The sequence below is a fragment of the Halyomorpha halys genome, unplaced genomic scaffold, assembly GCF_000696795.3.
Source record: "Halyomorpha halys isolate HHAL.00 unplaced genomic scaffold, Hhal_1.1 Scaffold385.1, whole genome shotgun sequence".
In the NCBI taxonomy this organism is placed as follows: Eukaryota; Metazoa; Arthropoda; class Insecta; order Hemiptera; family Pentatomidae; genus Halyomorpha; species Halyomorpha halys.
Window position 1 is genome coordinate 842,071 of NW_027112337.1, and position 15,341 is coordinate 857,411.

Consider the following 15,341-nt stretch of genomic DNA (forward strand, 5'->3'; position numbering starts at 1 on the left):
AAGAAGGAAAGGGAGAGAGAAATGACACACTCGGTTGTAACTCAAAGACTGATCTATTTGCGGAGCCTGTCTGTCTTAATTATATATATACACAGTCAGTCAACTGTTCTACTCGATCAGCTGATATAGCCCTGTCAGCTGACAGTCCGTTACTTACAGTAATTGAAACACAGGAAATAAAAATTAATAATTAATAGGCGTAATTTATCTATTTTTTGTCCATTTTATTTGTGGTTGTTAAAAAAAGTAAGCTAAAATAGTGTTTTATTGGATGATTATAGAATAAGAACTCTATAAAAAAAAAAAATGGGTTCTCGGATAAACAAAGGTATTTTTTTCTTCCAAAGAAAGAAAACTGAAATGGAATGGTCATGTGGATAGTATGTAAGATAGTAGTAGTAGGATGTGCATGTAAAAGGGTGGATAGTATACAACTTTCCAAAACAGCATTTGAGTGTGAGGCTGAGGGTAGAAGGAGAGGAAGGCCTCATGTCAGGTGGAGAGACATTGTGACAAGAGTATGGTGGACCAAGGACTGATGGAAGATCAAGTGATGTGGAGGGAAGAGAGGAAGAGTGGACTGAGGGAAACTTCAATTTATAAAGAAAATATTCTAATAAAAATTTTAAAAAATAAACAGGTGTAATTTCTAGAAAATTATTTACCTTATCATAACGCAGAATCACATCGTATTCTCCTGATAAAGCAATGTTGTTAATAGAAAATTCAAGTTCAGACTTTTCAAAAACTTTTCTGTATCCACTCCCAGTATAATGTGGTAATCCATCTTTAGAAGGAGGTCTCTCCAAAATTTGACAATGCTAAAATAAGATAAAATCAAACTAATTAATAATGAAATGGAGCCAAGCAAATTATATACGTCAATCCTGTACTATATAATACCTATTATACCTTGAAAATAAATAGGGAATCATTAGTTAACAGAAAGATCAATGTATAAAAATACTTATTACTAGTGTTGATCAATTTTTCTTAAGATAAATCATAGATCTTAATTTGAATTTTAAAAATACCAATTAAACTCAAAATTACCGAAACCTCCATGCAATACACTTTTATGTAACATTCATCTCATCTAATCCTCTCACAGTTAATGTTAGTCCCACACACAAATTACAGAAAAATTACTATCCATTCAATATTTTCTATTAATGATCAAATGATAACAGATTTTAGAATGTATACTTGAATGTAAAACATGCAAATTACAACTTAATGCGTTCATTCATACTAGAGTTGAAAGCTGTATAAAACAAAGTGCACAATACTACTAATGTTATTAATGTTAAAAGAAATGTGTAAATTGAATCTTGTTTTGATGGAAAAGTTTAATAAAATAGTAAAAGAACTTTTTTTTTTTTTAATTTACAAACTCCTTATTGTTATAATAGATATAAATATGTAAGAAATAATGTGACCAAAACAATATTGGATAAACGCAATATTACTCCTGGGATGATTATTACACCACCAAAGACAATAATTCTAATAATACAAGAAACAAAAAAAACACACAAAAAAAAAATATTTTATTGATAAATTTCTTGACTTGAAAACTAAATAGAATAACCACAAGAACCAATGTTTTTAGAAGCCCTGACATAAAATTGAGACAGAATAGACAACAAATTTCTCTGACCAGTGATTTGTTTACAACAAAAATATCAAAATCCATCCATTTATAAAATATTTAGTAACAGAATAGAGACAAAAAATATTGTATATATTTGGAAAATTCTGAAGACAAAGCCTTACATCTTTCAAATATGAGACAATAATTTACTAGTAAACATTTTACCAATTTTGACATCATCAGGACAGAAAAAGAGAAGATCACATAAATGCTCGACAATTAAATAGACAATCCAAACAGAGACCATCATCCTAATACTTCTCAACACATACTCCATCCATGTAAATGTTTCATTACCAATAACTTTACTTTCATACAATGTTAATTAAATTATCGGTCACTAGAAAAATACTAAATATGAATGTCCTGAAATGGTCATATGACTAATACAGTAAAAATAAAAGTAATGATAATCAAACCGCTCCATCTGCCCATAACAGAAGACCCTGAAATAAAGTCCCATCTCACCAACCATGGTAAATTTTTTTTTATAAAAAACATTAAATGTGATGACAAAACAAAAATATCTCTGAGTTACTATCCTTTTAAATTTTTCAACTCCAAATTATAACTTATTATGATTTCACCAATAATTCTCCCACCCTTCCTAAGGGGTGGTTATAGACAAGCTTTTGTTTAAAAAAAATTTAATAAATCAAAATAAAAATTCTACATCTACATCATCGCATGATTATAAACTTAAATTTGCAAAGAGAAATCTAAGACAAAACATGATTCATTGTATTTGAACAAAAAGATGTCAGCTAAAGAACCAGAAGGGAAAAAGGAATGAATTTCTATATATTGCTAAAAAATCAGTTTTCAGTGCATTATTAACACCATATATTTCTAGTCTAGATTTTTTTTTTTTTGTATTTTGTTTTTTCCCCAATGTTAACACTGTTAACAAGGTATTCATAACATCACGCAATGTCGTTTCAAAGAGTAACGATATTCCCAATAAAGCTCATCATATTACAACAAAAATATTATTTTCACCCGGATTCATTTATTAACCCTTGAGAAGGTAATTATCTCAGCATGCACATTTACCTGTCCACAGTCTCCATCTTCAGCTTCAAATACTAAATCCAAATGGGGAACAAAATAGCTTTGTTCTGGTTTATCACATGTTTTACCAGTTAAATGAGGAAGACACCTAAAAATAAAAATTAACTCAAAAACATGAATGAAATCATCCCACAGTCACCAACTCTATCCACAAAATGAATTTAGTGTTACCAGCCCACGACACAATTTTAGATTTTTGAAACTTATGAGAAATTTGTAATTCTAACAACCAAAAACACCCAACTATCTTCGCTCTTTCATGAAACCTCATCCACTCCCACACTTCTATGAAACTATTATGATTAATAGTTCTACTATTTTTAAAGTTAAAAATACGATACTTCTATTTAATCATATAAAATGATGACCATAGCCAGGGATAGTGTAAGAATCTGATGCTACACTTTGGGGGGAAAACAGTTCCATAAACAAAATAAAAACATATGAAACGATAATCGTCAGTTTCAAAACAATTCAATTTTAACCGATCCTTACATTTCAGCATTTTGTAAGTACATAAACTTAAGATTAGTTAACTATATTAAAAAAGTTTGATGTTCATTGAAAAATTATAAATAAGAATATTTAGATTTAGAAAATTTTAGATCAAGTTCTAAAAAAAAAAGAAAAAAAGGAAAAATTACTAAATTACAAATGTTTCTAGAAATAAAAAGGAGTGTATTTTGGGAGCCAGAGAACATTGCGGGATTAGTTTATGTAAGACATGCTAAGAGAAAATTCATGGCCTTAATTACATCACTTATAAAAATTTAATGGCGGCATGATAATTCATGTTTATGTTATGATAATTTATGATATGTAATTTCTTAAATGATGAAACTTTATGAGACAGAATGTGCAGTGCTATCAGTTATAGATATTTTTATATGCGAAAAACTTAATAATTTTAATAACGGTTGAATAATTTCAGACATAAGGTCAGGAAAAGAAAGAATGGCATCAAGAAGAAAGAAAAAAAAACCTTCACATACCAGGCATTTAAATATGAAACTGGAATTTTATTATAGAAATTATATGCCAGCAAACAGCACTTCGCAAAAAGTTTGTAAGTTTTCCAGCTGGTTTTTATTCAAGTTCCTATGGAACCCATTTTTCTATCTTCTGGATCTTTCCTATGGTTATCAAATGATGGTTTCTTGTGTAACCTCATCTATCAAACTTACAATTTGCAGTGTTCAAACTTTATCTTTTTCAGATCATTTGTTTGTCTAAATCGCCACTTTTTAATTTTTTAAACTACACAAAGCACTATAATTTACGAAGAGAATACTCGCCATATTTGTTGTGATTCTGGAGCAGTTTTCTTCCAATAGAGAAATAATTTCAATGCTGTCCATAAATTATACTTTCCAGGCATGAAATTGACAAGTGAAACACTATTAAAAACTGTGCTGTTGTATACAACTTGTATTTTTATAAGATGAAAATCTTTATCAGATGTTAAAACAAGAAAATGGCGCTAATAATGCGGCTTGACAGTATTTATGTTGATAGCTAGCACTATCTATGGCCAAATTCTGATTTCATATTTACAGACCTGATATATGATGAAAAGTCCTTATTTTGTTAATGATATTCAAGTAGAGTGCTAATGTATATAAAACATTCCTTGTTTAAACTCAGTCCCCATTCCTAAATTGCAGGCTGGCACTTATTCTTATACAATCATTCTTGGGTTTCCTGTCCAAACAAGCATCACAAATATAAAAAGGTTTCCATTCCTCTATTTAGACCAAGATTGAAAAGATTTTTACAAGGAACCACCATAAAATAAGTTTTAGTTGGCCTCAATGAGAATCAAACCAACACCATTCTAGATTGGAAACTCCTAAAATTTTACCTAAGCATCCTCATCCATCATGACTTCTTTGTAATACTTACTTGCACTGGCCTGTGATAACATCACAATTAGTATCATATGATCCACCAATATCACAATTGCAGGGTTGACAGCCATCTGTATCCTCTGATAAGCCCCAGTGTTCATTAAGACATTGGTTACAATCTTTTCCGATAACATTTTTCTTGCAAAAACATTCACCTGTTACAGAGTCACAAGTAGAACTATTGTAGGAGCCAGCCGAAAAACAGGTACAAGCTGCAATATAAGAAAACTTACATTTATAAGATAATAAGCATCACATATAAAATCAATTAACGCAGTATTAATTTTTAATTTTAAGGAACATCTCTGCACAGTAAAGAACCCCTAATCCTGCTTGAGGTGGCTCTGCTCCAAATGAACATAGCAGATCTAAACTAGCAAATCAATAAACATTACCCGATCCAGAGTTAAACAGGAAAGAATTTGGATAGATGATTGAGAGCAAACAGTCTATACAGAGTCAGGATGCCTTCCTCTAGCATGTGTAGCTCACGGGCAACTTCATAATTACTAGCCTATTGTGGGAACAATGGAGGAAAAAGTACAGAAAGCTGAGGAGAGATGTTTACTTCTATATCATGAACGAAAATACTAACACCTAGCTCAGTCCATCAGATCATGAGAAATGAGGATATAATTAGAATGGATACAAAGGAAGAGAGGATATTTGGTTTAAATAAGGTTTCTAAGGTGGAAATGTTGTGGTATTAATTTTGAAGGTAATATGCTGTGTAATATGTAATAATAATGAAATATGCTGGGAGAAATTAGGAGTTAAGGTGGCATGACAATGGAATATTAGTCATGTAAGGAAAATGAGGGATATTGTATTGTAAAAAGTAAAAAAAAAAAAGTGAATAGGAGCAGACAGGTACAATACTTAATATGTGAAATAGAGTTGCATGGAAAAAACTAGAATGATTCATGGTCTTTGGTGGCAGAAAGGTATAGCATCAGTATTGAAAAGTGGTATTACTACATAACATAAGCATTAGAGATTGCATTAAAAATAGTAAGGTACTTTAAATTTGCAAATAAAATTTGGTGTTGATATCTTTCATTTTTATTTAGTCATGCCAAATAGTTCTTTACTTTCTGTGCAGCACTCCAAGAAAATTTTAAAAAACAACATTTATATTAAGTAGATTTTTCATACGTTCACAGCCATCCGGGTTAAGGTCACTGAGATTCCAAAAACTTGGTTTACATTCATCACACTTAAGACCCATGACATTTTGTTTACAATGACACTGGCCAGCTTCAATGTTTAAGGAGTCGTCCAGAGAATCACATAGTCCGCCATCAATTGTACCTCTTGGATTACAATGACAAGCTGTAGATAAAAAATAAAAAAAAAAAAATTTAAATAAAGTTAAATAGAAAAAATTGATATAAGGTCCATTTAATATAAAAAGAGCCAATATCAAAACTTTTAGAAGAGTATCTTTTTTACTTTATCTGGTCTGGAAAATTATTCTTGGGTGAAAAATCTACAATATGTTTATATTTTTTGAGAACCTAGAACATGTAAATTCTTGATTCTGTTTTACCTAGTTAAACTAATTAGTATCAATGACAATACCAGTAAAAATATCCATTAAAAAAACAAAACATAAGTGTCCAATAATGTTGCATTCCCCTTTTTCCATAACACTGACGGCAGGTTCAAGAAAATAAATCACAAAATAAGAATACAATTATTTTTCTAGACATTTTGTAAATAAAGAATAATTTGGATAAAGTTGTTTTAATTTAGGCGTTTGATCTTCCAGCGAACAGCACTGAAGAAGGCTAGAAACTCTAGCCGAAACGTTGGCACATTAAAATAAGTTAATCGAACTGATTTGTGTTTTTCATTGACCGCACCCCCAACCATCTTCTCCTCATTCATCATCCACGGTCAACTATCTCTCATAATTGTTTTAATTTCATTAAAAAAATAAAACATGATATTTTTAAAAAAATTTACAATGCTTGGTGAGAAACTACACGAATATAACAAAACCTACAAATCATTCTATTGTAAATCTAAAAACAAATGGTATCACACAGGTTTTGAAAAATAAAAATTAAATGACATTTTTCACTTACATAATAATAAAAATTATCATTATTGATGAAATCAAATTAGTATTCTTCATTACTTCATTAGTTTAAATTCTTGTTAATTAATATTATATATTACAAATATGAATAAAAATCTTTTCAGCTTCATAAATATTTATTTGAAACCTCTGCCTATGTCTTTGCCCTTTTCAAAAAAATATAATACTATTCCCTTAATTGTTAACAGATGATACTCAAAATTGTATATATTAATAAATGTATAAAGAGTGAATTTCAAGCAATATTCCTAGTTATTTTATTGTTGAAATTTCAGGTTAATATTACTTAAACATAAGGAATTTATATGATGCAAAATAATCTCTTCAAACTTACATAAGCAAGTATCATTATGAGTTATAGGCAAAGTGGGATCATGAAAATAGAATGGTTTACACTTTTCACAATTGTTTCCCATTGTATTGTGTAGACAGTTGTGGCAGACACTTCCACTTACATGACCACTTTTTATGAAAACATCTCGATTAAAATCACAGGTTTCAGCATGATTATTGCAGTTACATTCTACAAAAAAAAAAAAAAATTATTAATCTAGATAAAATATAGGCTACAGAGAAGTTAAAGATTATTAACAATTATAATACTTTTACAAGCATTAGTCAAACGTCCAGTAGCAGCTTTCCATTCTAGGTCATTATGAGTAGGTTTACACTCATCGCAGTTCAAACCAGTTGTATTGTGACTACAGTCACATTTTCCATACACCATATCTGAGATTCGATCGGTGGCTTCATTTTCAGGAAGACATGTTTCAGCATGACCATAACACCAACATGAACCTCTCACAGTCATTTCAGTAATAGCATAATAGTATTTTTCCTTAAAAAAAAAAAAAAAAAAAAAAAGTATGAATAAAGGTAAAACTGTAACAGCAAAGATTGTTACAAGTTGTTTAACGAGATAAGTAAACTCTTCCTGAAATTTGTATTAAACATCAGTCTTCTTTTTATGATAAAGAATTATTCAAAATAAAAGCAAGTGTATCATACTAATTAAACAGAACTTCAACATCACTGAAGTAGATAACAACAGAAATAAGCCCAGAACATACACTCTAAGCATCTGAAAGCTCATATAGCATTAATCTTATATCTTATAAGAAGAAAATAAGGTAGTTGGGTAAATTCTACATCTATGAAAAGAAGAAGGGAGGAAGTTCTTTCAAAAGTTATAACCAAAAAAAACAGAGTTCTTTAAACAAATTGATTTTTATACCAATTCAATTATATTTTTTCAAAAGAGTAGGCAGGTATGTATTCAGTTGATAAAGTTTTAAATATGCAATTAGATTTAAAATTTCACAGTATGTAGCTTTCCCAAAAACCCTCAAAATAATCTGAACTATTCAATTATCAGAACATCCTCTACAGCCATTAGTTCAGATTATTGGATTACACTGCAATATATAAAACATATGAAGGAATGATTATTGCAAGTTATTAAGGGAACGCTCAATAAAATAGAATAAACTGAGCTGAAAGATTCTTTTGGAAGATAAGTATTCTGAAAAAGTGTGTAATTTATAATAACCTATTGGGAGTTGTTATTCTCTCGTCAGGCACCTCCTCAATGGGCAGATAATGTAAGGTTAATACTGATAGATTACCTCAATAGGAAATTTGCTTGTAGATTTCTTATCTAGGTACCGTGGGAGAACAAAACCAGTACAAAATCTCTAGTCATGATAAGATCACAGATGTTTCCTGGTTCAGGTCTGCTCTCCATTTTGGAGCATCTGATTAAATACAAGATTTCCTTTTGAAAGATAGATCTACTACAGAAACCCAAAGAAAAAAAATCATGGGAACCACCTGGTTGTACTTTAACATTGACAGCCAAACCAAATATTCATGGAAAAAACTAACACTGTTTATTAGTGGAGTCAGTTTGGTGTCATGTTTAATGAATTTCTCAAACCAAATGAAACCATTAATGGAGATCTCTAGTGAACACAATTAATGAGACTGAACCAAGTACTCAAGGAAAAACATCCTCATTACTACTTCAGATACGATAAAATTATTCTCCTAGATGATAATGCATGTCTGCATGTTGTGACGCTTGTCAAAACCTATTTGGAAACACTAAATGGGGAAGATCCACCATATCCACCAGACATTGCCTGTTACGACTGGTCGATGGCTCATGGCCTGTTTCAGTAGTGTTTTACATAGTATGGAGATGCCAAAAATTAGGTTGAGTTACACATAGCCTCAAAAAATGAAGAGTTCTTCTGACGTGGTATTCAAATGCTATCAGAAAGATGGGAAAAGATAGTGGCTAGTGATGGACATTACTTTAAATAAAAACTAATGAACCGTTCTTTCACAGTAAGTTTTAATTTTTGATAGAAAACGGCTCAAACTTTTATTTGAGCCAAATAAAAATAGTATACCAATTTACTATTTGAGTTTTATTTGACCGCACCTGGACCAAATTCCATTTATTGATCTCAACACTCCTCGGATATGTATTAAAATATGTATATAATCAAAATTAAGACAAAATCATCACAGCACAATGGGGGAACTGCCAGGATGTATTCAGAAACATATAACTATTTATTAATTAAACTTACTAAAAAAAAAAAGCTTCAATTACCTGAATTTGCTGACGTTTGTCCAAAAGATCATCTCCTAAAGTAAAAAGCTTTGTAAAATTTATCCTCAAATTAGTTATTTTTAATAGCTCTTGCACTTCACTAGTGTAAGGGTTTCGATTGCCTTGCAAATTTGGTGAAATAACACGTAGTATTACCTATAATTAAGGATGAACTATAAGAATATTTAGAAAATAAAGAGATGTTTAAAAATATAAGATAATTAATTATGAATTATTTTCAATGTAAAATATAAAAACTGACATACATCACCACCTTCAGTAGAAGTATCAGTCTTCCAGTAAGAGGAATCACAAACAACATCAGTTAAGGAAGTTTGTTTTGTTCTAGGAATATTAGGGAAGGAACTTTCACATTTTTCAGCAAAATACCTATACACCTAAGAATAAAAATCAATAAACAAGAAGTTAATTATCACAGACCAGCAAAAGTAGTAGGTAAAATACATTACATTGTCATGTATTCTGAGAATATAATGTTAATGTTAATTAATAAATAATAAGGAACTTTTCATTATTCACACATTCAATCAGATAATAGATGTTATCATTATAAAAATAGAAAAATGTGTTCGTATTAATACATAAAACGTACAGATAAACCTCTACTAAAGGGATTAACACCCCTAGATTACTCAGTATAACAGACTAAAATGCATTCCCATTGATAATATGACTACCAAATAGTTGTGGCCTATAAAAGAGCAAAATGCAGATCATGGAAACTTATCAACTTACAAATCAATTCATTTTAACTTTTCGGATCTTCAATATATCGGGGTCCCTTAATATGTTTTCAGAGATGCTGAAAATGAAAATGAAATTGATTTTATGATTGTGCACTTGTAAATCAATTTATTTTAACTTTTCAGATTTCTAACATATTGGGGTCCCTAATACATTTTCAGGGATGCTGAAAATAAAAATGGAATCGATTTTATGATCTCTAGTAGTACATCTGTACTATGTGTTTAATTCATCTTCTTATTTTATAATACTAAATACTACAACTGCAAAATAGTAACTATAAAAAAAAATATCAAATTCATGACCTTCCATGTCTGCCCATTATCTGATGAGCGTTCAACCAACATTCCTGCAGGTTTAAATGTTCTGAACTTTATTATAAGATGTGTAAAATGAAATTCAGCCTCAAGGTCAAGTCTAATTGAAACATCTTCTTTCCCATTTTCTGACTGCCACCATGTTAACATTTCTGTCCTAAAACAGAAACAATATCATATCATATCACAATGAAAAATAAAAACAGTCTTCAGAACAGTACAGAAGAACTTCCTAAAAGAAAGAACTAATGTTACTTACAAAAGTATATTATCAAGTAACATTAGAAACAATTTCAAATTCAACCTGAGCAGTACAATCAAATATTATTTTTGGATATTGGTACCATGCAACACCACAACTCATAGGTTTTTACAAGTTCTTCCTTCAGAAAAAAATAAGTCTTGAGGCATTAACAATTAACTAATTATTAATTGACTTAAAAGAAAAGATTTTTCTTTGTAGAAAATTAATATTTGTTACAAACATTCATGGCAAAATTAACGCTATTGTTTCATATATAAAAATTATTCTTAATATTATGTTTAATCATTTCCTCTTCATAGAAGCAAGATGATACAAAAACGCCAACAAATTCATTTTTAAAAGGAATGCTCTTTTCTTTTAAGAACACCTATTATTTGGCGTGACAAGGCACCAACATTAAAAAGTAATAAATTACTGTACAGTTCCGGTTGATTTGAAACACTTACTTAAGTGATTTAATAATATACTTTAGTAAATAAAATTATTTAATTCTTGTTGGTGGTTTTTCTATACCATAGTTTTTATTTATTTTGTTTTTCAATTTTTATTTAAAGCTTTTTAGATATTATTGTGACCATTTTGAAGTCAGTGTTTTTTTAAATTAATTCTTTTTAGTAGTTATTGTGTATATCAGCTATTATTATACTCTTTTAAGCAATTATGAAAGTTTAGTAATTGCCTATTAATAGTGAGTGTTCTAATGTTGTATAAATGCCTATTTTATTAATTAAAAAAAAAAAAAATCTAGAAATGTATACTGCAAACTAATCAATTGAAATTATTGGGGTGATTAGTTGTTCATTGTAGTGTTTCACTTTATCTCTAAAAGTGTTCATTGGTTTCTGATGAACTTTATATGGGACCATCCTGGATGTCTACTCTCTAAATTAAAAAAAAAAAAGAATTATACAAATCAGTCAAAGAATGAAGATACATAAAAAATAAAAATTGTATTTTTAACCTCCTTTTATGAAGTAAAAAAGTTTAAAAATAATTATTAACAATTTGTTCTTCTCCAAATAGCACATTAGGTCATATCATTCCTTAACAGCAACTAAACATAGGAAATAATGGGTAGACTTCGAAATGTGAATTGATAATTTTAATCTTTAAATTTTTATATGCCTGAGTATGTAAATAGATGCATGAGATCTCTTTCAATTACTCATTATCAGATATTAGTTCAAAAAACTGTAACAAGATTACTCTTTTAAATGTATCCAATAGTAGTAGGTATCTTCTAGCTCCCATTAGAACAAAAGGCTGCCACAAAGTGTCGTCATTATCTCTATTAGATACTAAATTCTCAATTTTGCAAATATATTGTTCTAACTGGTTAACCGTTTTACTGGCTGTACATTACTGCCGTAAGACCAATGGTCTCATCTGCAGCCCTGGTGTGGTGGCACAGAGCCAAAGTAAGGTCATAGAGGAATATACTTGATAGCCGACAGAGGAATGCGTGGCATGCCTAATGAACACCGGAGCTATGAGCACCACTCCTACAGCGGCAGTAGAAATCATGCTTAGCCTGACTCCACTGCACCTGGAAATTGAAGCACAAGCTCTGAACACTTATGTACAGGCTTGTTAAACAAAACGCTACATGCAATGCCCTGATTCTGGCAGAATAAGGGAAGATAATTCAGCGGATAGATGAGGATAGGGTGCTTTCCATGCACTCAGACTTACAAATCCACAAATATAAAGGCACTAAACTAAATGACAAAACAAAAATACACAAACCGAACAATGGCATGGACGGCTCCCTAACAGCTCAGGACTCAGGAGTTGACATCTGGTGGGGCAATAAGCCATTAGAAGGTATAACTATTCCTTTAGGGAGGCACACTTCAGTATTTCAATCAGAAATACTCGCAAGAAACCATTGTGCCAGCACTCTTATAGAGGAAGGGCTCTCTGATAGAAGAATTAAAATCAACAAAGATAGTCAGGCAGCAATAGGGATACGCAGTAACTCTGTCACTCAATCCAGAGTTGTTGAAGACTGCTATGCAGCACTCAACAAACTCTCATGCACTAATAAAGTCAGCATTGAATGGATGTCGGATCACTGCGGTAACACTGGCAACAGATAAGCATGACATGGCAACGAACATGCTGACAGACTTGCTAGGAAAGGCTCTGAAACCATTCCTGTAACCCCTGAGCCTGAGCCTCTGAGCTATGACAAAAGCTCTATAAAGGCAGCTTATGGATTAAAAGCCAAGTGTCACTGGTTTAACAAAAGACTGAGACAAGCTTAGCTATACCTTGATGAACCCTGTAGGAGCCGAAACAATAAACTACTTCAGTTGGACAGGAGCTCTCTTAGGATAATTGTGGATCTATAAAGGTCACTGTAGATTAAACAAATACATGTTTAACCACAATCTAACAGAGTCAATCCAGTGTAGATTCTGCAATACTGAGGATGGGACAGTATACCACATAATATGTTAGTGTGACCGATTTGCAGGTTTGAGGTTCGCGTTGTTTGGGTGGATCACATGGTGGATCCTAAGCACTGCGAGCTGATCAATCCTTAAGTCTATTAAGATTCTTGGAATCTTCAAAATTTAAGCTTTAACGAGTTCACTGCAGTGTTGTAATGTTAATTGTAACATTGGCGTAATGTCATTGGTGCACAATAGGCCTTATTGGCCACAGTGCTTTTGTGCCAATTTAAAAAACTAAAAAAAAACTGGTTCACCGTTCTATTCCATTTGTTCCTTCCATGCACCCTGCTTCCAATACTTATACTTATCTATAGTTTAACTAATAACTCTCCTAACGCAATATTTATTCCTTCAGCAAATTAATAAATTATTTAAACTAATTATAACATTTTAATAATTAAAAAAATCCATAAAATGTTATAATAACTCGATAGAAAATGTAAAAAGTTAATCTTAAGTCAGATTTAACAAGCTGAAATTAAAGTTCTTAAAGGAGAGACCACCAACACTGAAAGGAATTAAGGCCAGAAATGGAGATGTTATCTGGTGAAATGAGTACATAATAGAAAGATGGAGAAAATATTTTAAGGAACATCTGGAAGGAAAAGAGGTCAGAATGAGACCTGATGAATGAGAAAGATCTTCGAAATGAAGATGACAACATCAGTGAAGTAAAGTGGAAAAAGCCATCTCCAAGATAAAATGCAGCAAGTCAAAGGGACTGAATGAAGTTACAGAAAAGATAATGGAGTTACGTGGAAAAATAAGGTCAGGTGTTTCTCCATCTACTGAACCTCTGAACCTAGTCAAGATACAGAAAAGGAGACCAAAACTGAGAGGTCGCAGTCACAGTTCCTATATATAAAGAGGAAGATGAAAGGAACTTCCAGAACAATACCAACACCTTTAAGGAAGAATCAAACACAATTAATATAAAAATAAACCCAGAGAAATTGAAAGGTATGCATATTAGAAGTGAATCACAAAGGTTATGAGGCTGTTGAGGGTTGTCAGCCAGGGATTGGAGATCAAAATTTTTATATTCCTAGATGCTCATCCCAACTAAAGTGGATTTATTAACAAGGGTATGAGGTAATGAATAGGAGCTACAGGGGAGGCTTCTTCAACCAAAGAGAGGTTAGCAAGAAGACAGATGGTTGATTACAGATCAGTAAGACCAAGCAGGACAGGATTTGCAATACTATCATCTAAACCAACCTCGAGGTCAAACCAGTGGAAACCTCACTGGAGGAACATAAGTTAAGATGCTTCGGACATCTACTCCGGATTGGTCAGAACAGTCGCAAGGAAGTCATGAGATTTGGGTCAATTTCTTAAAAATTAAATACTAAAGAATAACAATGTGTTAATACAATTTATTCAAGGTAACAGAAATATTTAACTACTCATTTAAACTTATTCATTAATACTCATCTCATACCTACTTCTGATTGTCCTTTGACATTCTTAATGTAAGACCTAAAACCATTTAGCCATGAATATAATTTAATAATACAAGAGGTTGATAATGTCAACATGTTATATAACCAAAACACATTTTAATAAAAAGCCTTACAAGCATGTTATTTAATTAAAATTAATTGTCAAGCATTCATTTATTATTAATTAACAATAAACAATAGTTAAATAAATCTAGATCAGGAATAGAAAGGCTATAATTGAAGAGCCAAGTGGAAGAACATGTAACACTAAAGACAAACAAATTAGAGAAAAATTAAACTTAATGATTTGTTATTCCTATTGTAGACCTGGAAAATCTATTTTTAAATACAGAAAACTACCACAATTTAAGGTTTAGAGAAATTAACCCTTCAAGAAAAGGTATGTCCATATCAACACAGCATATGTATCTTAAGGATCAAAAGGACACACTGCCTCAGACTTATTGTTTTCACTTTTGTCTCTTGGTCCCTTATCAGAGAGATGTCTGGGTTGATTTATGCCAAAACCTTGACAATTGAAGCATGTGTTACATTGAAAGAAAATTTTTAAAATTGTCCCATTTTGAAAATGGATTCTCATATACGATACATGATGTATGAGGAAAATATAAGAAGATGGTCAGGGTTGCGATCACAAAAGAACAAATAGTTATAAACTATTTGTTCTTTTTTTGACCGTAACCCTGACCATCTTCTTATATTTAAATTTTAGGGTC

At 31.1% G+C, this 15,341-nt stretch overlaps 1 protein-coding gene across 1 annotated transcript in view; it reads right to left on the reverse strand.

Moving 5' to 3' along the window:
* LanB1 (laminin subunit beta-1) overlaps positions 1 to 15,341 on the reverse strand; it is a gene marked incomplete in the record, with an annotated part of 117,514 nt that overhangs the window by 87,339 nt on the left and 14,834 nt on the right. The window contains 9 exon segments of the mRNA XM_067050256.1: positions 666 to 821; positions 2,708 to 2,813; positions 4,628 to 4,844; positions 5,788 to 5,964; positions 7,071 to 7,259; positions 7,340 to 7,574; positions 9,357 to 9,512; positions 9,623 to 9,754; positions 10,427 to 10,595. Coding sequence (XP_066906357.1) covers positions 666 to 821; positions 2,708 to 2,813; positions 4,628 to 4,844; positions 5,788 to 5,964; positions 7,071 to 7,259; positions 7,340 to 7,574; positions 9,357 to 9,512; positions 9,623 to 9,754; positions 10,427 to 10,595 — 1,537 coding nt within the window.